This window comes from Trichosurus vulpecula, chromosome 6 (assembly GCF_011100635.1).
Source record: "Trichosurus vulpecula isolate mTriVul1 chromosome 6, mTriVul1.pri, whole genome shotgun sequence".
NCBI classification, from domain to species: Eukaryota; Metazoa; Chordata; class Mammalia; order Diprotodontia; family Phalangeridae; genus Trichosurus; species Trichosurus vulpecula.
In genome coordinates this window covers 115,426,730-115,449,959 of record NC_050578.1, presented here as the reverse complement: position 1 = coordinate 115,449,959, position 23,230 = coordinate 115,426,730, and the positions used below count along the sequence as shown (strand labels likewise).

The 23,230-nt window shown below is 43.3% G+C and overlaps 1 protein-coding gene across 1 annotated transcript in view; it reads right to left on the bottom strand.

Moving 5' to 3' along the window:
* MAML3 (mastermind like transcriptional coactivator 3) overlaps positions 1-23,230 on the bottom strand; it is a 543,043-nt gene that overhangs the window by 10,240 nt on the left and 509,573 nt on the right. The window contains exon 3 of the mRNA XM_036762234.1: positions 2,402-2,644. Coding sequence (XP_036618129.1) covers positions 2,402-2,644 — 243 coding nt within the window. The remainder of the gene's footprint in view (positions 1-2,401; positions 2,645-23,230) is intronic.

The following is a 23,230-nucleotide window of genomic DNA, read 5'->3' as shown; positions in this document are numbered from 1 at the left end:
GACCCCTCGGCTTCTCCTGCTGTCTCTTGCCTTCTGATCGCTGAAATTCTCCTCTTCTGTCAAGGCTCACCTTAGGTGCCACCTCCTCCATGAAGCCTCCCTTGATCCCCACAGCTCAAAGGGTTTTCTCCCTCCTCATAGTCTGTCTAGATCAGGGGTTCCCCAATCTAGGGCACGAATCTCTCCAATCTGTGGCACATGTATCTCCCACGGTTAAGAGAAGCTTGTCAAAGTGGCTTAGGGAATATTTGGTAAGTAACCCTATTATCTAATGAATTTAGTTCATCTATTTTTTTAGGTGTACATGGTAAATGCTAGAATTTATTTCCTTTCACATTGAATAGGGGGACCAGGAGAGTTTATTGGAAACCAAGGAACACAAAGACTAAAAAAAAGTTGGGTAATCCGGGTCTATATCCTCTTTGTTATCTCTGTATCCTTAGCAGTTAGCACAGTGCACGGCACATAGCAGGCACCTAATAAATATTTGTTGATTGACTGGCAGACATATTGCTGATGGAAAGAAGTAACAATTAGCCACCAAGCACCAGGAAATGGAAGAGTGACTCGTAAACATTGTTGGCCTCAGAAACCCTGCCCCTCCCCCAACAGCTTTTGTTCATGTGGGTTATATCTATCAATATTTACTGTATCAGAAATGAATATGTTTTAGTATTACTATGAAAACAGCTTTGACCTTGTGGACCCTCAGAGGTTCCCAAACCATACTTTGCTAATGACTGATTAGAATACTGTGCTTAGGCACGAGAGGAGATGGCAGGGAAGTTTGAGAAGTAATGGAACCTATCTCTGGCAAATGGTGGCATCACAATATCTGTATACGTTTATACACACGTTTGCCTTTTCAAATTCCTTTGAAATCAAATCCATTTCATAGTCTATACAAACATTTGCATGACAGGTACTAGGTAATGCTGTGTTGAATAGGATTGACTAAACAAATATTTATTAAGCTCTGTGTGTAAAGCACTGTGGTTAGAAGATATACAAAATACTGAGATAAGGAAGGGGGCCTGTCCTGAGAGGCAGCATGATAGAGTAGTGGTTGCAGTGTTAGAGCTGGAGTCAAGAAGAGTCAGGTTCAAATCCTACTTTAGCATTTATTAGCTGTGTGACCTTGTACAAGTCCTTTGCCCTCTCTAAGTCTCAGTGTCCTTATCTACGAAATGGAAACCATAATTGTATTTAGGGTTATTTTTGAGGACCAAATAAGATCTGAAGTAAAGCACTCTGCAGATTTTTTTCCCCTCTCTTTGTCAAATGGACCTTTGTTTTCATTAATTTAGGGAGCTTTTGGTAAGGAAACTCCCTCTCTTCATGGTGATTGGCCACTGTTTTGCAATTTCTCATCTTTGAGGGTTTCCTGGGTCCACAAATAACTTGCTCAGGGTTCCAGAGTCCATATTTGTCAAAGGTAGGTCTTGAACACCCGTCTTGTTGATAAGAAGCATGGCTCTCTCTCTCTCTACTATGCCACCCTACTTCTCTTGTAGCACTAAATCTATACAACTAAGAGCTCATGGGGTTTACAGCTGGAAGATGAAGTGGAATCTCTCATCCCCCTTTTACAGGTGAGAAAACTGAGGTGTAAGTATCAAAACAACTTGCACCAGGTCACAGTGGCAGAGTGAGGGTCCCTAGAGTTCTGTGGAGGTGATAGTCTAGTAGGGGGACATGGTGTTCACAGACACCTGTAGTCCAACAACTAATACATGCTGAGTGTCCTTGTCAGAGCACAAAACAAAGTGCTGTGTGAGAAGTCCAAGGAAGACCACAAAGAATTAGGGAAAGTTTCCTAGAGAAAATAGCTTTTGAGTTGGGCTTTAAAAGATGGGTAGGAATTTAATAGGTGAGGAAGAAGAGGAAGTCTATTCTAGGCTTAAGGGAAAGAATGTGCAGAGGAAAGAGGTGGAGGGGTCGGGGAGGGGAGGGGAGGCATGCTCATGGAACCCATGTGACCTTGGGCAAGTTACTTAATTAACTGTTTCCAGCTTGGCTCAAGTATAGAATATATGGTAGAGCACTGGTATGATAGAAAGCTATAAAAGTAGGTTGGTGCCTAGCTGGGGTGGACCTTGAATCCCTCATGAAAGACTGAATTTTCCTTAGGAGCCAGTGAAGTGTGTCAGGGGCACTAGGAGGCGCCATAATGCACAGAGTGCCAGGCACTGTACTAAGTGCTAGGGATACAAAAAAGCCAACACACGGTTCCTGTCTTCGGGGAACTCACATTCTCATCTTGACTCCAAAGCCAATAGGTGCTTCTCTCCCTGGGAAGTGGAGGCAGGCAGGGGGAGGCTGCTCTAGTGGGCTGGATAATGAGGGCTTGAACCAGGCTGCTTGCAGTGAGAATAGAGAAGCATGGCTGGGTTGCTGTTACCTGTTCAGCCAGAATCTGCTGTTGCTGCTGTTGTCTTTGCTCTCTCAGAAACTGCTGCTTCTGCTGCTCCATCAACTGTGCCCTTTGATCGATGAGCATCTGCTTCATGATGGCTGCCTGGGGCTGGGTGGCCAGGAAGCTGGGACCCCCAGGGTTGGCACCAGTGACTATGCTGCTGGAGCCTGGGGCCACTGAGGGCTGAATAGGGCCTGTGGTCCTTGAGAGTCCTACTGGGTGCTGATCCTGTGCAGACAGAGAGACAGTCATGGTTTTAATATTGTCTTATTGCCATAAGAGTCTACAGAATGGAAGAACAAGGAATAATAATGATGAAAACTCACATTTGCATAATGCTTTAAAGTTTATAAAGGACTTTTCTCATTACCCTGTGTTAAGTAGTCCAAGTATTGCTATCCCCATTTTACAGGCAAGGAGACTGAGGTTAGGAGAGCTTAGGTGACATATCAAGGCTCACAAAGCTACCTGATTCCAAGTTCAGCACAGTTCTTTTTTTAAGGCATATAGTTGTATAGCTAGAAGCTTCCAAGAAACATACTTTACATGTCCCTAAAAGTATCCCAATAATGTTTCCACTCTACCTTCCCACGGCAATGTTAGAGACATTGATCATGAACAGGAAAAAGTCTTTGTTCTAGAAAATCTGTGATTTACCTAGACCAATTACGGAATTTCAAGATGATGATGGGCTTACAATCAATAATTATACTGTGTTCCCAAGAAGGAAGGAAGAGCAATGATTGCCTACGGGAAGCCTTTCCTGACCTCCCTCCTCAATGCTTTTTCCCTACTTTCTCTGTCTCTGTCTCTCCACACACACACACACACACACACACACACGCACACACACACACACACACACACAGATTCTCTATATATTTAATATATATGAAAGATACACATATCTATATGATATAAACCTATGTATATGTCTATATCTATATCCATCCATCTATCCCTTTATCTATCTATTGGCATAGCCATTCCCCATCCTCCATAGAATATAACCAAAGTCTGGTATTAATTGGGCCTACTCCAATTTTTTCTAATTTATTAATTATTTTAAACATTTTTTTCTTTTTAAATTTTGAGCTCCAAATTCTCTCCCTCCCTCCCATTTCATCTCCCACCCACTGAGAAGGCAAGTGATGTATCAATCATCCATGTGAAATCTTGTAAAAACATATTTCCATATTAGCCATATTTTTAAAAAAGCAAAAAAAAAAATAAAGAAAGTGAGAAAATTATATTTCAATTTGCCTTCAAAGTTCATCAGTTCTCTCTCTGGAGGCAGATAACATTTTGTTCATCATGAGCCCTTTGGAATTGTCTCAGATCACTGTATTGATCAGAGTAGCCAAGTCTTTCACAGCTGATCACCATTCCAACACTGCGGTTACTGTGCACAATGATCTCCCAGTTCTCACTCTACTTTGCATCAATTCCCATAGGTTTTGCCATGTTTTTCTGAAACTGCTCCTCTCATCATTTTTTATGGCACAATGGACATCCATTACAATCCTTTGCCACAACTTGCTTAACTGCTTCCCAATTGATAAGCATCTCCCTGATTTCCAATTCTTTGCCACCACAAAAAGAGCTGCTATAAATATTTTTGCACAAATACATCCTTTTTCTTTTTCTTTTATCTCTTTGGGCTACAGCTGTAGTAGTGGTATTGCTAGGTCAAAGGGTTTGCTCAGTTTTATAACCCTTTGGCTAAAGTTCCTAATTCTTCCCCAGAATAGCGGGACAAATTCACTTGTTCACCAGCAGTTCATTATTGTACTTATTTTTTCCCTTATCCTCTCCTGCATTTGTCATTTCTGATAGGTGTGACCAGTCAGAGTTTTAATTTGCCTTTCTCTAATCAATAGTATTTCATTGACTACACTTTGACTGTGGATCACAACAAGACGTAACAAGTCAGGGCAGTGAGGTGGCACAATGGATAAAGCACCAGCCCTGTAGTCAGGAGGACTTGAGCTCAAATCCAGCCTCAGACGCATACTGGCTGTGTGAACCTGGGCTAGTCACCTAACCCCAATTGCCTTTGCCTTTGGGAATATCATATTCTAAGCCCTCTGCTCTTTTAATGTGGTAGCCACTAAATCTTGTGTGATCCTAACTATGGCTCCACAATATTTGAACTGTTTCTTTCTGTTTGCTTGAATTATTTTCTCTTTGACCTGGGAGCACTGTAATTTGGCCATTAACATTTTTAGGAGTTTTCATTTTGGAATCTCCTTCAGGAGGTGGTTGGTGGATTCTTTCAATTTCTATTTTACCCTCTGGATCTAAGATATTGGGGCAGTTTTCCTTGATAATTTTTTGAAATATGATGTCAAGACTCTTTCTTTGGTTATGGCTTTCAGACAGTCCAATAATTCTTAAATGATCTCTCCTTGATCTAATTTCCAGGTCAGTTTTTTTTTTCTACTGAGCTATTTCACATTTTTAATTTTTTCATCTTTTGACTTTGTTTTATTGTTTCCTTATAATGTTTCATGAAGTCATTATCTTCCAATTGCCAAATTCTAATTCTTAAGGATTTATTTTCTTCAGTGAGATTTTGTACCTTCTTTTTCATTTGGCCTGTTCTGCTTTTTAAGGAGTTCTTTTCTTTGGTGAATTTTTGTGCCTCTTTTACCATTAGGCCAATTCTGTTTTTTAAGGTGTCGTTTTCTTTTAGTATTTTTTGTGCCTCTTTCGCCAAGCTGCCAATTCTTTTTTCATAATTTTCTTACATCGCCCTCATTTCTTTTCCCAATTTTTCTTCTACCTTGACTATTTCTTTCTTTAACACTTCCAGGAATTTCTTTGTGACTTTCTTTGTAGCTATTTTTACACTATCATCTTCTAAGTTTATGTCTTGGTCTTCCCTGACACTGTAGTAGATTTTTATGGTCAAATTCTTTTTGTTTGTTTGTTTGCTTGCTCATTTTTCCAACCTATTTCTTGACTTTGAACTTTATGTTAAAGTTGGGCTCTGCTCACCTGGGGATAGGGAGGCACTGTTTCAAGGATCGGCTTTTTCATGCTTCTATTTTCAGGGCTAGTTCTGCGGATCTGCAAATTTTTGGTGCTTCCATGGTATTTTGATTGTGGGAGAGGTGTAGTCACTGCTCTCTGGTTTGTGTTCTGGTCTTTACCCAGGAAGGGACCCTGGCCTTCTACAGCCATAAGCACTAGTGCTCTCTTTGCCTCAGAACTGGACCAGGGCCCCTGCTCCCTTGTGACTGACCCCTAGAATTCCTCTCCACCCTGGAATTGCAGTCTGGAACTGTGATCCAGAACTGTGTATGGATGATAGAATTGCCAATCAGTGCCAGCAGCACCCAGTGCCAGCAAAGTGTCCTCTGTAATCTTTTTCTGGCCAGTTATCTGACCCTCTTACTATCTCTAGGCTGAGAGCTCCTGAAGTTGCTGCTGTAGCCACGGTTGCTGCTGCTGCTGAGTGTGGCCTCTATTCTGGTGTCAAAGAGCTTTTTTGCCAACCTCCTAAGTTTTAAGATAGGTATCTCACCCCAACCTTTCGTTGCCTCTGCTGCTCCAAGATTTGCTTTGAGGTGTTCTTTTAAAGTTGTTTGCAGGGGAATACTGAGAGAGTTCAGCTGGATGGCTGCCCCTAATCTGCCATCTTGGCTTTTCCTTCCACCACTCTAATTTTAAGAATTTGTGAATACAGGATTTTTTTCTTTTTGGCCCAGTCTTGTGATTTCATTGGTACAGGGAGAATTCCCAGTGTACCTTGACCAATACAGCCTGGAATCTTCTTCTCTGGTTGTGGGAGGCCCTGAGAGGTTAGGTGACTTGCCCAGAGTCACTCTGCCAGTATGTATAAGAGAAAAGACTTAATCTGACTCCAAGGCCAGCTCTCTATCCATTATACCAGGCAGCATGCCTCTCAAATAGAGGAGTAGGAGGAACAAATGAGAAAGGCTGGGCATAAAAGAACAGAGATAAGTGTTGTAATCAAATACAACTTACACAAATTAATCTGACACTAAGTTAATTTTATATATATAATACATGTAAATGTATATATAATTGTTATTGTGCAGCATAGCCCAGTAGTTAGGCATAAATAGTAAGTAGTTAATGTAAATTTCCCATAGTCAAATACATTTATACAGTTTAACATTCTTTTTTTTGCGTTAGCAGTCCAATATCTATGGTTAATATCAATTGTAAGAATATTGCTGATTTTAACCCTTGTCTTTCCCTTCCTCCTCCTCTTCTGTATTCTCTACCCCAAAACATACACTAAAAGATGAAAATCCTACTTTCAATTGCCCAGTGTTCATGGTCCAGGGGTGAACCTCCCTGTGCTTCTCTGCATCTGAGGGATCATATAATCATAGATTTAGAGTGGAAAGGGTCTCAGAAGGCCATCTGGTCCTACCCTGCCCCATTTTACAGATGAAGAAACAAGCCCATAGAGTGATAGCCAATCCCTCCTCTCTCATCACTCCTACATAGGTTCATTTAGTAAGGTGTGGACCTGAGATTGCAACCTAGATCTTCTGAGGCAGAGGAAATACCCATCTGTTCTCCTTTCCCTACCTGCTAGAAATTCTAAACTGTAGAGATGGCTTGTCTAGGAGTACCAGGCTGGTGGTGTGATGGAGGGCAGAGTATACAGTGAGGACAGGTTCTAGGTTCCTAACAGCTGCTACATTTGGTTCATAGGGAAAGAGGGGGACTGTTAAATTTAAGTGAGGACCAAAAATGGGCAGGAGCTAAATCTGTGGCTAAGCAGAGAAGAGAAAGAATGGGAGAACACAGAGTATTTGGGAGAAAAATATATCCTCTTGGCACTTAGCACAATACCTACACATAGTAGGTGCTTAGTAAGTGCCTGGTAACTTGATTTGACAATTTACTATCAAAATTTTCTTTTTTTTTTCCAATTCTCTTTGGCCACTTCCCAAAAAGTTTTAGCCACTATACTCAACCTGAGCAGGTTACAAAGTGAGACCACACTAAGTATTTCTGTAGCTTTGGATGGGTCATTTTCCTTTAACCTACTTCCCAAGACTCACTTAACGGCTTTTCTCTTCTCTCTGAGCATTTGCAAAAGAAACCCGCTTGCCTAGAATGTGCCCTTCTCTGCATCACCACTTCCAGCATCCTTATCTTTCTTCAAGGACCGCTCAGGTATATCCTTTGGGAAGCCTTCGCAGATTGGGTGCTCTCATCTTCCTCAGATTAATTTCTCCTTTCTTATCTTTGTACCTGTTATATTCTCCTTCCCCCCACCTCAATGTAAATTTCCTGGGGCAGAGATGTTTTCTTTTTTTTCTGTGTGTTTGTATCCCCTCCTCCTATCCTGCACTCTGCTCATCCTAGTGGGTACTGGATAACTGTTTAATAATAATGACAGCTAACATTTCTACTGGGCAGTTGGGTGGTACGGGGGATAGAGTACCTGGCCTGGAGTCACGAATACTCATCTTCCCAAATTCAAATCTGGCCTCAGATACTGACTGTAGCTGTGTGATACTGGACAAGTCACTTAACCCTATTCGCCTCAGTTTCCTCATCTGTAAAATGAGCTGGAGAAGGAAATGGCAAACCCCTCCAGTGTCTTTGCCAGGAAAATGACTGACCAACAATGACATTTATATAGCACTTACTATGTACTAGGTACTTAACAATTATTAGCTCACTTGATCTCAACAACAACCCTGGGAGTTTGGCGATTTTATTACCCCCACTTTACAGATGAGGAAACTGAGGCAAACAGAGCTTAAGTGACTTGCCCAGTATCACACAGCCAGCAAGTGTCTGAAACTGGATTTGAACTCAGGTATTTCTGACTCTAAGCCCAGTGCTCTATCTATTGCACCACTCCTATAGATGGGTACTCCTCCTCACCCTCCTTCAGCTTCCTTTTAAATCTGTTGTCTTCCCTCATTAGAATGTAAGTTCCTTGAGGAACACCACCTGGCATGTAGTAACTAGATTACTGATACTAGATGCCTGTTGACTTGATAATTTCCTTGACCCTAGACAAGTCATCGATCCTCTCTGGGCTTCGGTTTCATTATCTGTAAAAATAAGGAGGCAGGGCTATACGGCCTTGAAGGTCCTTTCCAGCTCTACATCTATGAATCTCTAAGTCCTAGAAGAAGTTATGATGAGGGAGCCTTCTGGTCTTGAGTGCTCCTCAAACAGGCCTGCCAAGACAGCCCCAATGCTCCTTCATGGCAGGAACAGAAGACACTAGCAGTAGATTCCATAGTGAATGCAGCACTGGACATGTGAGTCAAAACTTGGGTTCTAAAGTCTGATCTAGATACTTAACATCTGTGAGAACTTGGACAAATCACTTAAATTCTCTGGCTCTCAGTTTCCACATTTGTAAAATCAGCATCTTGACCTCCAAATACCCTTCAAACTCTAAGTCTCTGATCCTATGTTAGATTTCCTTTCAGATTACATCTCCCCTTTCAAGGTTGATCTTAAGATTAGGCAAAGCTTCCCTGCTTCCCCCTGCCCCAAATTTCTCTACTTGGCTTGCTTAAGTTAGAAATCCTTTAATAGTGAACTCAGTCTTATTTAGACACTTTGAGGAATCTCATGCCAATAATTCATTATGCCTTCAGAGGTGATGAGCTTTGTGAGTTTCTTTGGTTAAAAAAAATTTCCTCCAGTGGCCAACCTTCTGGTGATCTACACTGGGATAAATTGCCATATTTAAGAAGGAAATACCTGCTCTGCCTGGTCAAAGAGACCCACTGAACTCATTCACACTAAGGTTTAACTCATCAAGTGTAAATGACTAATATCAGAGGCTTTGTTTTGATGGGTGTATATGGGTGCTAGAGTATAAAAGGGCACCGTGTACAAGGTATGCTCCCAGGAGAATGTAGGGCACAGACCATTATATTTTTGTATCCATACTCTCACTATCAAACACAGGCTCTTGTACATAGTGGGTACTTAATGAATGTTTGTTGAACTGAAATCACTAATAATCAGAAAAATGCTAATTAAAAAACCCTGAGGTATCAGCCACATCCCTCAAGTTAGCAAAGATGGGAAAAGATGGCAGAGCTCATTGTTGGGGAGATTGTGGGAAGACGCTGAGCTGGTTCACTTTAAGTGGAACGTCATCAATGAAGTCCACCTTTTCTTTAGGCTCTGGAAATAGGAGGGTATGTGTATACTTTTGAAGGATCATGTTTTTTCTTGATTTCTTAAAAACAGAACAAGAGACATCATAAATTTGTGTTAAAAAAGAGAAAATCTTAAGGATTTTTATAAAAAGTGCTTTGGGGTTATTAGTGGGTGAGACAGTCAACTGATGGTCTTCAGTATATGTGAGGTGTGGAGAGGGAAATCAAATCAATAGCTTCAGCGACTAAGCTGCATTTCAGTGGGGCCCCCTTGTGCTTTCTAGTTCAAAGAAATGGAGTTTCCAAGCTTCTGCTCTTGAGTTTTCAGGATTTCAAATCACAGTTCTTGTTTCTAGGGAAGGCACACATTGCGCTCTGTAATCTGAGCAAATCGGAGAGACTGAACTTTCCTCACATGATTAGCAGACCCTGAAGCTAAGGGAGACGATTGTAGTTTTAATTACCATTTTATTCTTCCTTTCTAGATCTCCCTTTGCCCTCTATCAAGAACCTTAGCAGGTAACCCATTGGGCCACACACACTGCACAGCTTTTTAGGTACTCTCATTTCTCAACAAGAAAAGAAGGAAAAATACCAACTCATCAACCAACCAACCAACCCATCTACAACAAAAGCCCTGTCCTTCCCCAAATCCTGAGGACTACAGAGAGGGGGTAGGAGGTGTGAAGAAAGACCCCCAAAAAGGCAACTTGCATGTCTTCTAAAAACAGAAGTGGTAAAAATATCTCCAAACAACCGACAGCTGCTTATTTAGAAATCTCTGTGTAGCAATTTCATTTCTGTGAAGTGTTTTCAGGAACATCAGTCATGTTTGGGTAATAGGGGTGCTCTGGTTGTGCAGAGGAACCCGAGGGTTCTTGATCTATTCTGGTGGAGGGTGAGATATAGGCCTGCTGTTGGAGTGACAAGGAGATCCAGGTAACAGGGTTTTGGGAGGGGGGCTCAACCTGTCTGCACCCTCGTTAGGAAGACTGTCTGAGAAACCAGAAGAGGCTTGCTGTTCTTTCTCTGCCCCAGCAGATGGTGATGTCAGCCTGATTCTCCGCCATCCAGCCTGTCTTGGGTGACTGTTGCTCCCTCCCACCCCCACCTCTGTCCCTGTCTCCCCCGCTTCTTCCCCCCACCCCCCTCCCCCACACTTGCAGATGGCTTAATCATGACTACTGTTCCTCCTCCTTTTCTCCCCCACCCCCTCAGTGCGTCTGGGATAATGCTGCTAACGTAGAGCCAGGCAGTCAAGTGTTACAGCGTACAGCAGGTAGCCTGGCAACTGAGAGCATAATACTGAACAGATGGTGTTCCTACAGCATGATGGACATCACACACGACAGCCTGAGACAATCCAGGAATTCCCTGGTGATTTGAGGCCCTCTTTACACAAAATGAGTTCTCTCTCCAATGCCATGGATCTTTGGGATGATTTCCACCCCCCCTTCCTTCCTTCTCTCCAACTGACACCCGACTAGTGAACTGGTTTCTTATTACCCACTATTCTTCCAGCCTGAGGGGGTAGTGATTTGTGAGGAGGGGGGGGGGTAGAAGGGAGAGGAAAGGTGTTGAGAGGAAAGGTGTTGGAAGGAAAGGTGAAGGAAGGGATGGATGACCTAGCCGGGGGAAGTGGGACCAACAGAAGGGAAGTTGCTGATGGTAAGGCTGAGGGGGCTTGCCACTGAGTACTGCTCTGTCCTGCAAATAGGGGTGTGAGGAGTCACCTGTGGTCCTTCCTGTCTGGGATGGGCTAGTCTGAGGAGGGTGGCATGAGCCTGCCAGCCTACCTGTCCTAAGCTTCAGTTCAGAGTCCCAAGGAACTAGCATTGCCCAGAAAGCAGCCTAAATGAAATCTGGGATTTGATTTCCCAACTCCCCTGAGACGTAATTTAGACTCTCCTAAAACCACACTGGTATCCTTAAGAGTCCTAAGGGGCCTCCAATAAAGGAGTCAGGCACAGAGGTGTGGGGTGTGTGTGTGTGTGTGTGTATCTCATGAAGGCCACTAGCACAGCCTCCCTCCCTCATTCCCTTCCCCTGGTTTTCCCTAACAAAGAAACAAATAAGGCCTTCCTTCCTCTGGTAAGAGCCAGGGCAGCAGTGCCTGGGCTCAGGCTCAGCTTCCAAATGCATCTGGTGCTCCCTCCTGATGAAGCTTCCTTCCACCAGAGCACATACATGCTGCTCTCTACTAATGAGCTCAGGAAGCTGAGACAGACCCTGGCTGTCAAATTTCTACCCGCCCAACAACACATAATATATGCCTGGGGTTGGAGAGGAAATGGGAGCAGAAGGGGGAAAGAGGAAGAGACAAAGGCGGGGGGGGGGGGGTCTCAGGATTTTCATGGCAAGAAAAACAATAAATCCAATTGGTGTGGGGGGGGGGGAATATTTCTTCTTCAAAATGTAACCTAACCAGCCCCATGCTAATTGTTACCTTCCTACATACTATGTGTGTATCACATCCATCAGGAAACAGAAAAGGAACAAACGATTTTTAAAAACTGCCTCAAACCAAGGCCAACAAGTCCTGTTATTCGGACACAATTCTTGTCTACACCAAGGGCCTTCTATGTCTGACATCCTCTAACTGGCATTCCCAGGTTTCCTCCTGAAGCAGAGCATACATTTACATCTATCTGAGGATCTAATAATGTTGGGTAGTGGATGTTCCAGTTTTTAAAAGGTAGCAGTGAATCTGTCATTTTGAACACTGTGTCTGCTTGGAAACAAAGATTGAAGTCCAACTGTTCTATGGCAGCAATTAGAACAAAGAATCCACTAGAGATCTGGAGCATAACCATGGCCATTGGGTGGGATGAGTCGGGGAGGGACTTAGCATCTACGTTCAATGGGTGGTGGTAGTCATATTTCGCAGGTGAATATTCAATTCCATTTAATCAACAAATATTTATTAGGTGCCCCTCTGCCCAAGAACCTGTGCTCAGTGCTAGGGATACAAAGGCAAACATCAAACAGTCCCTGCCATCAAAGAGCTTACAGTCTACTGGGGTGGGAGGTGGGAGTGAGGAGCAAGGAATCCGACATGTACAAGTAAATATATTTACAAAGTTATAGTTACATAACTATATAAACATACAGTACATATATTATATACATATATAGTTACAGTTACAAAGCTCCAAGAGAGTCGGAGCACAGACAGATGGGTGGGGGTGGATCAGGAAAGGCCTTGCAGAAGAGGGGGCACCTGACCTATACTTTGAAGGAAACAGGCAAGGTTTCCAAGAAGGCATAGCTTTCTAAGAGGCAGGGAACCAGCTCATCACTGGCTTGCTTTCAGGACTTGGGGAAGCCAGCTGATGACTGTCTCAGACTCTCCCTTATAAAATGGCTCCTGACAATGACAATTCACATTTTCACCATTCTTTCCCTGCAACGACCCCTCGAGGTAGATAATATTTCAAATAGCATATTCTCAGCTTTCTTTTTACAGGTGAGAAAGCAGTAGTTACTCAGAGACCTTCAGCGATTTCATATTTAGAGCTGGTAGGGGGACTTATCTCACTTTGTAGATAAGACCTAAACAGGTGAACTCACTCACTTGAGCTAAGAATTTCCAAAGCTATGATCTGAATCCAAGCCCTTGAACTCCAATCTCATAGCTCCTTCTCCTGAGCCATGTGCTTGTCCAGGGTAGGCATGGTTTGTTATTATCAGATCATAGGATTTAGAGCTCGTATGGCCCTCAAAAGGAATCAGATCTAACCACCTCATTTATAGATGCTGAAACTGAGGTGGGGCTGCTCTCCAAGTTCAGTGCTGTTTCTTCTTCCTCAATTATGTGATGAATATCTTCATAATAAATCCACAGATATCATGTTGTTTCAAATTAAAGCCTTGAAAGAAATGCTAAGTGCCACCTCTATGCAGAATCATTAATATATCAATAGCCCTGGCTTTTGAGCATCAGCTGGTTAAAAGCACCAAGATCCCAGACAGATAACCCAGGCCCTTCCCTGCTGTAGATAGCTGACCCTGCATTTTCCGAGACATTTGCCAAGGGGTAGCATTGCTAGGTTTTCTATCACAATTTCTTGTGTGTTTGGGAATAAAAAAAATTTCTCATCTTTTCAGGCCAGCAATGTTTGCAATGTGAAACCAGGAATTCCCAAATTATCAAATGTTCACAGCAATGATGACAATGGACTGGCAAAGAGTCCTACATTAGCAGACAAACGTGGCCATTCCATTATCTGGCAGCATTACTGTGGAGGGAGTTAGGGAAGGAGAGAAGGAAGGAAGGAGGCAGGCAGGCAGATGGAGAGAGAACAAGAACAATATATGAAACCAGAATGAAGCACTCAAAGTTATGAAAATCATACCTGGGTTCCTAGATGTTAGAACCTGGGAAATGACCTGAAACAGCTCCCTCATGGGCTGACCTCCTGGGAGGACTCTGGAAGCCAAAATGGTGGAGGCCAGGAGGTGAAGCTAGATCCACTAGGACTAACAAAGTTGGGAATATACATAGGATCCAAAGAAGCACTGGAAAGGACCCAGAAAGCACAGTCTTTTCTTACAAGTTGTCTGATACCCTAAACAGGGAGCCTCCATGTTGTCCTATTTGACATTTTAAGAAAGGTCATAAGATTAGACTATTCAACCATAAGCAGAAGGGAGAAACAAAACAAAACTCGACATCTCCCTTTGAAGCTGGATCAGGTATCAGGACAGAAATTTGTTCTGAGGAGGGTGGCCCCTTAAGGGAATTTTGTCTTATTTTTTAAAACAAATTTTCACCATTGGTCTTGAGAGCTGTCTGCAATAAAAATCTCAGTTCTCCAATAAGAAGAGTGATCACAGATTAGCAAGTTGCTAGAGAGGGTATAGACCGTTGGTTTGGGGCTTTTTTTTTTAACCCTGTGCGGTAGTTGGGACCTCAAGATCATTAAGTTTTTGGGGGCACGGTGATTGATTATTAGTCATACAAATAACACTTGAAGGTTTGCAAAGCACTTTACATTCACAACCAATATTATGAAACTCATCATTTGAGTAGCAGTTAGTATCTTGGGACCCAAATCAAAGACCACTAAATGTGTTAAGCACAAATCTTTAGAGAGGCAACGTGCTACTTTGCTCAATTACTTTGACTGCCAAATTCCACCCAGTTCAACAATGGAATTAGAATCATAGAAGACTAGATGTGAAAGGGGCCCTAGAGACCATGTAGTCCAGCCCCTTCATTTACAGCCCCGAGTAGTAGAGAGAGCTGAGCTGCAACCAGGGCAGGGTGAACCAGGCTTCTCCTTAGAGGGCTTAAATCTAGGGGGTGCTGGCAGGCCTCGAAGACCTTCCAGAGCCCCCATACAATGGAATTTAGCACCCAGCTAGCAAGAAGAGGTAGGGCTAGGGAATGGGCTGCAGATTTCACTGACATAGGAAACTCCCTACGTGAGAAAACCTCTCTCTAGCAATGTAGATTGGCCTTTTTTTCCAAGGCTTGTAGTCTTAAAGTTACAGGCACTGAGATGTCAAGCATTTTGCTTGTCAGCATGGCATAGTCACAAGAAAACTTGGTGAAAAGAAGATGCTCTCAGGAGACCGGCCTTCTTTCCATTGCCATCCCTGGTTGTCACACCCAAGGGGACCTTCTCTTCCCAACCTGGCCCTGCCCTGCCATGACTCCTCCCTATTCCCACCCAAGGGCAGCCTCTCCAGCAGCTGCCTCCCTGTGATCCAAGGTCTCTCTGTGTAAGGGGGTCAGTGTCCTGGCCTGAGGGTACATTGTCTTGTCACTGGACTTCATGACTCAGGAAGAGAGAGTGAGGCTGACAACTGCACAGCTCTGCCTCACTTAAATCCAATTCACGTGCAAGTCGAGACATCACCTGTGACATCATCTGTCCTCTTCCAGAAGGAAGGACTGAACAACAGGAAATCGTGCTAATGCCTCAGACTTAGTGCTGCTCCAGAAACAAGATTTGTTAGATACCAGGGTGGAAGAGAGGGCTACATTTAGAGTCAGAAGTCTGGGGATTCAGGTCCAAGTCCAATCTCCAAGTTGTCTGACCTTGGCTAACTTCTCTGAAACTTCAGTTACCTTACCAGTAAAAAAAATGCAATCATACTTTTACTACCTATCTCTCAGGATTGTTGTAAAGAAAGCACTTCGTAAAACCTCTAGAAATAGGGCTTTAGAAATGTGAATTATTATCACAGAAGGGAGCAGTGAGGTCTAGAAAAGGAATGACTCACCTAGGAGGTCTTCTCTCTACCTAGGAGATTTCAGTTCCTGGGGCTTCAGTTTCCTTAGGGGCCTGACTAGATGATCTCTACTGTCCCTTGCGGCCCTAAATCACACATCTCATGTAACATAATAGTATGCTAGAACATAAAATAAAATGAGGTGTCTTTATTATGATCTGAAATCTACAGTATAGACCTAGTGATAGATGGGTGTGTCTATCACCCTAGGACCAGACAATCGAAATCCAGAGGGACTCATCGCCAGTTTGGTTCCAGGCCGATGAATTTTTCAGTCGTAGCCACTCTTGAAGACCATCGACCAAATAGCACAAGGGGGTCAATCTACCGGATAAAACTTCTAGCTCCCTTAAGTACAGCAGTGTGTATTAGGAGGTGTAAATGACGTCCGGGATCCCCAAGCTCCTCAAAAAAAGCTGTGGCTGTCTTAGTTTGGGTTTAAGTTAGTATTTCCATGAAATCAATAATGAAAGACATCGGGGCATAGTGGAGAGAAAGCCAGTCTGGGAGTCACAAAGACCTCGGTGCAGATCTTGCCTGACACCCAGCCTTTCTGTGACTCTGTCCAAAGCATTTAAACTCTCAGTGCTCCAGGCAATTCTCTAAGATTATAAATTTCATAAGAAGTTTCCATTAGCAGAGGAAATACATCAACGAAATTACAAATCCAGTCCAAAAATGAAGTAAGTATCTAAACTCAAGCTGAAGAATGCAATAGTCTGCCTATTCCCATTTTACAGGCAGGGAAACTAAGTTATTCAAGCAAAAGTTGGATCAGTTGCCTTGTTCCCCTCTTAGGGGGAGCATATTGTTAGAGACCCTGGAAGTTGTATCTCTTCTGAGACAAAGCTATGGAGGAGGTAGAGGACAGACTTTCCCTCTTTGGTGGCAGTTATAAAAAATTTCATTGAGAAGAGTGAATTGGGAAGAGATACGATTGGTAGCAGGACATCAGGAGTAGATGGAGAATACTTCCCAGGAAGCTGTTCCCTTCATAACCTGGCCTCTTCCTGCCTTAGCAGTCTTCTAGCACCTTATTCCCTCCCCAACTTGTACTCTAAGATCCAGTGACACTGGCCTCCTTGCTATTCCTTGTACAAAGCACTCCATCTCCTCACTGAACATTTTCCCTGGCTGTCCTCCGTGACAGAACTCTCTCCTTCCTCACCTCTGCCTCCTGGCTTCCTTCAAGTCTCAGCTTAAATCCTACCTTCTGCAAGAAGCCTTTCATGGGCCTCCTTAAACTCAGTGCCTTATCCTACTGATTATCTCAAATTTATCCTGTCCATATCATATTTGAACAGTTATATGAATATTGCCTCCACCATTAGACTGAGATTCTTGAGAGGATGGGTTATTTTCTCCCCCTTTCTTTTTATCCCCATAACTTAGCACAGTACCTGGCACATAGTAGGTGCTTAATAAATGCTCACTGACTGACATAACTTAAGTAATGTCATTGATACTGCAAGTGTTTTGAGAACAGGGACAGGGTCAATTTAATTCACCAATGCCTCTTGCCTGCAAGGTACTGTGTTACTGATAGTAATGGACACACACACACACACACACACACACATACACACACACTTCACCAGTTCGTATGGAAGCTCCCTTCATCAAAGAAGATCACAACCCATCTATGACTTGGTAGCTAAGTCCTAGTAAGTTGCTTTTAGCCCAATGTAATGTAGCTAGTAGCAACTAAGGTAGGGTTTGAACTCAGATGTTCCTCAGGCTGAACATGCCACTTTAGCCACCACTCTAGGCTACTTCTAAATCATGGCCTTACCTACCATTAAACTATCTAAGAAACAAAAATGAGGAAAATAAAACAGTTGGTCCCTAGCCTCAAGGAGTTTGCCGAGCACCTTCAGCAAGGCCACACGGAGTGCTAAGCCCACTGGCTTATTCTGGGAATTTGTGAGGAGTTGGCTAGTGACTTTGCACAGCCCTCCCTCACTTAAATCCGATTGACTTGCAAGCCATGGCATCATCTTCCTGATGTCATGGTCCAACAATCTTCAGAGTTGAATCGGATAATAAGCCATGATGAGCATTTACGACTATGTGAGTGGAAGGAAAGGCAGTATAGAAAAGCCAAGTCACGCAACCTTGGAGGAGCGCTTCAAATGCTCCCGCCCCCACCCCAGGTGGGATCCCCTTTACAAGCTCCAAAGTCTCCTGCTGATTAAAGCAAGGGTGAGAATCAACACTCCCCTGCGAGAGGAGGAAGTGCCCTCAGCTACATGAAGGTCAGGCTTTCAAGGGCTTTCTTTAGGAAGAATCAGAAAAATACCATTTGGCCTTATCATTCACTTTGAACACAGCTGCCTGGTGCCCCTCCTCTGGAAACAGAGCTCTGAGAGTTATCTCTCCCAGTCCTTTGATGTTACTTACAGGCTCCTCTCTGGCCCTTCTGCTCTAATAATCAATGCCACCTCTGAAGGATTTTAAACTGGTTCAAAGTTCATTAAGAAAGAAATGCAGTGAGTTCAAGGATCTGACCAAGGTACCTCTGGCATTAACTTGAACCTTCCAAAGCACTCCCAGAGGCCCTGGAATTGATCCAGTCTCTTAGGGCTGCTGTGATTTATCTGGGCAAGTGTGGGCTTTCCAGGGGCTAATGAGGGCAAGAAGCAGTTGGAAGGACCATTTGCTGCTGTCCATTCTGACCCCCCAGGAGATAAGAATATGGCCACAGGGAGAGGCCACCTCACAGCCTCTGAGTAATGAGAATAATATTAGCTAATGTTTATGTAGGGCTTGGAAGTTTACTAAGTACTTTACATCTGTTATCCCATTTGAGCTTCACAGAGAGGCCTCCTATGTACTGGAAGGACTGCCAGATTCAGAAGCAGAATAATTGCTCTGGAATCCTGGCCTTGCCACTTGCCACTTCTATGACCTTGGAAGAAGTTGCTTCTCTTCTTTCAGGCCTTAACTTCTTCATCTGTAAAATAAAGATGCTGCCCTAGTCCAGAGTTCTTATCTTGGGGCTCACGAACTCTTAAAGGGGGTCTATGGATAGATTTCAGGGGTCCATGAACTTGGACAGGAAAAAAAATCACATCTTTATTCTCACCAACTTTTGGTTTTCCTTTATATTCCTATGTATTTTATTTTGTGAACTTAAAAGCATTATTTTGAGAAGAGGTCTACAGGCTTCAATAGGCTGACTAATAAAAGGGTCACTTGCAAAGAAAAGCTTAAGACCCCCTGGCCCAGATAATCCTAAAGGTCCCTTCCATTCCTAAACCTATAGTACTCTGAACAATGGGAGGTAGGGACCACTGGTGTTGTCTCTATTTCACAGATAGGGACACTGAGGCTCACCGACAGGGAAAGTGACACGGATACTAGTGTAAAAGCTAGAAGAGACTTGAGTTTGAATCCTGCCTCTGATTTTTATATGCTGTGTGACCACAGGCAAGTGACTTCTCTCTGAGTCTTTGTTTCCTCATCCTTAAAATAGAAGTAAAAACACCTGCCACATCTGCCTCAGAAGGGTTTTTGAGAGATGTGTGGAGTGGATCAGTATGAGCAACTGTGATACTATGGCTGCTCTATGCATATTATCATATGCATTTATCATATTGCTAGCTCAGCATGGGCCTTCTGGCTACCTCCTGCTTCCTGTAATTTTAAAAAAAGGGTTGGAGCTGAGGAGTGAGAGGGGGAGACAAGAGAGAGAATATTGAACTCGGAGTGAGCCAACTGGAATAAGATTCAAATCCTGCCTGGTGGGGGAAGGGCATGGGGGGGGTGACAGAAGGGAGGGCAGACTGGGGGAAGGGCTAATCAGAACGCACACTGTCTTGGGGTAGGGGGAGGGGGGAGATGGGGAGAAATTTTGTAACTCAAAATCTTATGGAAATGAATGTTGAAAACAAAATTAATTAATTAAAAGTTAAAAATAGATAAATAAAATAGTTCTTTTTAAAAAAAAAGTAAAAAAAAAAGAGATTCAAATCCTGCCTTAGGCACTTATTACTTGTATGGTCCTGGGTAAATCATTTCACTGCCCCAGCCTCAGTTTCCTCTTTTAAAAATAGGGATAACAGTAACATCAAAGCTACTGGGTTATTGGGAGGATCTAATGAGAATGTATATAAAGCATTTTATGAGGCTTAAAGAATTATAGAAATGTTATTATTTTTGCTGTTATTCAGCCAAGCTGTGTGCAAAAGTTTCTTTCCTACTCCTCCCATTTTCCCCAGCTCCACCTCCATTTCTGAATCCTCACCCTCCCTTCTGATGAAGTCATCAAGCTAAAGATTGCATATGGGATGCACAGGCTGATCTTGTGTTATCCTGGGAGATGGGCCAACTCTTTCCATTTATAGATAAAGGAGCTGCTGGCTGCCAGAGAGAGCCAGCCCTCTGCTGCAGCCACTACCAGGCAGAAAAAAGGGGGGAAGAGACTGGGCCCCTGAGCACATGCTGGAAAGTGACATCACTGTGAGATTCCTTTGCCAACCTCCAACTCTAGAGTGGTCTTTGGGGGGGAGCAGAGACTGAACTCAAGCTGCTTAAAGAAAGTTATTCTTGAAAAGATGCTTTCCTGCTATACATCCGCACAACTGTCTTTCTCCCCCTCCCTTCCTCTCTCCATTTCTTTCTCCCCCTTCTCACTCACTCCCTCTCCCTTCCTCTATCTCTCTCTTCCTCCCCCTCTCCCATTCCTTCCCTCCTTCCTTCCTCTTCTCTCTTCCTCTCTTTCTCCCTCCCTTCTCTCCTTCTCCCATTCCCTCCTTCCTTCCTTCTCACTCTCTCTTCCTTCCTTTCTCTTTCTCCCTCCCTTCTCCCCTTCTCCCACTCCTTCCCGCCTCCTCTCTCCCTCACTTTCCCTTTCTTTTTCCCTCCCTTCTCCTCTTCTTGCATTCCCTCCTTCCTTCCCTATCTCTCTTCCTTCCTTTCTCTTTCTCCCTCCCTATTCCCCCTCTCCCATTACCTCTCTTCTTCTTTCCTTCATTCCTTTCTCTCTCTCACCTCCCTTTTTTCTTTCTCCCTCCCTTCTTCCCTTCTTCCATTTCCTCTCTCTCTTCCTCCCTTTCTCTCTCTCCTTCCCTTCTCCCCCCCTCCCATTCCCTCTCTCCCTTCTGGCTCTCTCTCCCTCCTCTTCTCCCCCCCCCCCCCATACTGTTAGAGAGTATGTGGGGGGAGGGGTTAGAGGAAGTAGTATGATATTATTTCAGTTCTGTCAGCTTCTTTTTCATCTGCTGAGCTTTTAACCAAGTCAAGTTCATTCATGTCATTTCCAGAGTCCTGAAAGGGGATTCCCACCACATACTCTCCTTGTATTCTCTGGAACACAAGCAAAGGCATGGGCAGAGATGCCCTTGGTGGGGTACTTCCCACAGGAGTGGGAAGCAAGGAAGACAAAGGGGTTGATGAGTCAAGGAGATGGGTTCATACTCAATTTTCCAAGTGATCCCACGAATCCCAGAAAACACTCAAGGATCATGACAATTGTGGTAAGCTTGGGATAGACACAGTCCTGGAAGAAACAGAGTTTTCATTTGGGGTCCCCAAATTCTAATCTGCTAAAAGGGGTCGGTTACACATCCACTCACTCTCCCCTTATTAATGTGAAGTTCAGCCTTCCTCTGGCCTCACTTGCTCCTTTTCTAGTTGAACCTGTGGCAAACGAAGCCAGTTTATGCTGACAGATCAACCAAATTTGGGCTTTCCTGCCCAACAGGAAAAACCACAGGGCTGACTTTTAACCATGCCACTCCTCTGCTCATGAAGTTTCAGTGATTCCCTATTGCTTTTAGGATAAATCTCCATTTGACATTTCAGGTCCTTCAGGATATGGTTCCAGATCACCTTTCTAGGCTGAGGTCATGTTACTCCCTCTCATAACCTGTAGCTCAGTCACACCAATCTACTTGCTGGTCATTGTACATAACCTTCCTACCCTCTCTTGCAATCCCTAGCTCCCTTCAAGGGGCAGTTCCAGTATATCTACACCAGACCTTTCCCAATTATTCCATTTGTTAATGCTTTTCCCCTTCCTGAAAATGCTTTATAATCAGGATTACAGGACCATTTATTTTGCATATATTTAATATTAACCTTTCTGTATGAATATTCTATGCTGTAGTTGAATGTAAGCTACTTGAAGACAAGATCTGTTTTCTTTCTTTGTCTCTGTATCTCTAAAGCCAATTATGGTGCTCTGAATACAGTAATAGCTTAATAAATGTTTGGTGAATGAATGAATTTTCAATTATCCACTTTAATTCGATTCCCATCAAATGAGCAAGTGCTGACTATGTGCCAGGTAGACACTGGACCTGCAAAGACAAATATGCAACCTGCCCTACCCCCAAGAAGCTTATGTTCTATTGAGAAAGAATAATATTTGAACTGAAATCCAGAGGTATTTTTAAAACCTCTATGCCAAAAGTTCTTAAATTCTTGAAAATTTTAAATTCTTAATTTTTAATCTTAAAAATCTTAAGATTAAAAAATTAAAAAATCTTTAATCTTAAAAATCTTAAAATCTCTAAGCTCTCTACAATGTTGCTGGGCTAGCCTTCTTGTGGATCCTTACAAACAACTCTTCCTCCTCCTCTGAACTGGCTGTCTCGACATGCCTGGAATGCTCCTCCCTCCCCTTTAACTTCCACCTCTTGGAATCCCTAGTTCCTTTTAAGAGTTATCTTCTAGGCCTCAGGGAGGCCTTTCCTGGACTCCCCAGATGCAGTGCCTGCTTCACCAAGGTTACTTTGTATCTACTTTGAATATACTTTTATTTATTGTTATAATCTTGAGGGCAGGAGTGGTTTCTCTCCTGTCTTTGTATCTTCAGTGCCTAGCCCATAGAAGGCACTTAATAAATGCTTGCTGATTAATTATTAGGATTTGATGGCTTTGGAGCATTTCTTTCTCCTGGTACCTGTGCCTTTCTTCAGCTAGAGATGCTAATAGACAATGGAGGGAAGAAGGGTATCCAGGGGCTGGCCTGAACTTTCAAGCCCTCGACAACAGAGAGTTCACTGAATGCTCCCACATGATATAAATCCTGCTGGGGTAGATGGGATGGCAGAGAACTGAACTTCCTAATGAGGAAGATAAAAGGATGAGCCCATTAGTGATCTGGGTGGGCAGGATCTTTTCAGCAGAAAGCTGTTCTTTCCTTATCATGGGATAATTTATTTCCCACTTAGAAGGAAAATCACCCTCTTGCTCACACACCATCAACCTCTTGCTTAGGCTTGGAAATCAGGGAAACGGAGCTGAAAGGGGAGCCAGGAACAACAAGGAACATTTATATGGCCCTTAGAGTTTGCAAACATCTCATCTGAGCCTCAACCACAACCCAGTGGAGGGAAAGTACTGCAAGTATTTTTATTCCCCTTTCTATAAATAAGGAAATTGAATTTGAGCAAGGTAGGTGGTTTGTCTAGAGCTGGGACGGGGAACCTACAGCCTTGAG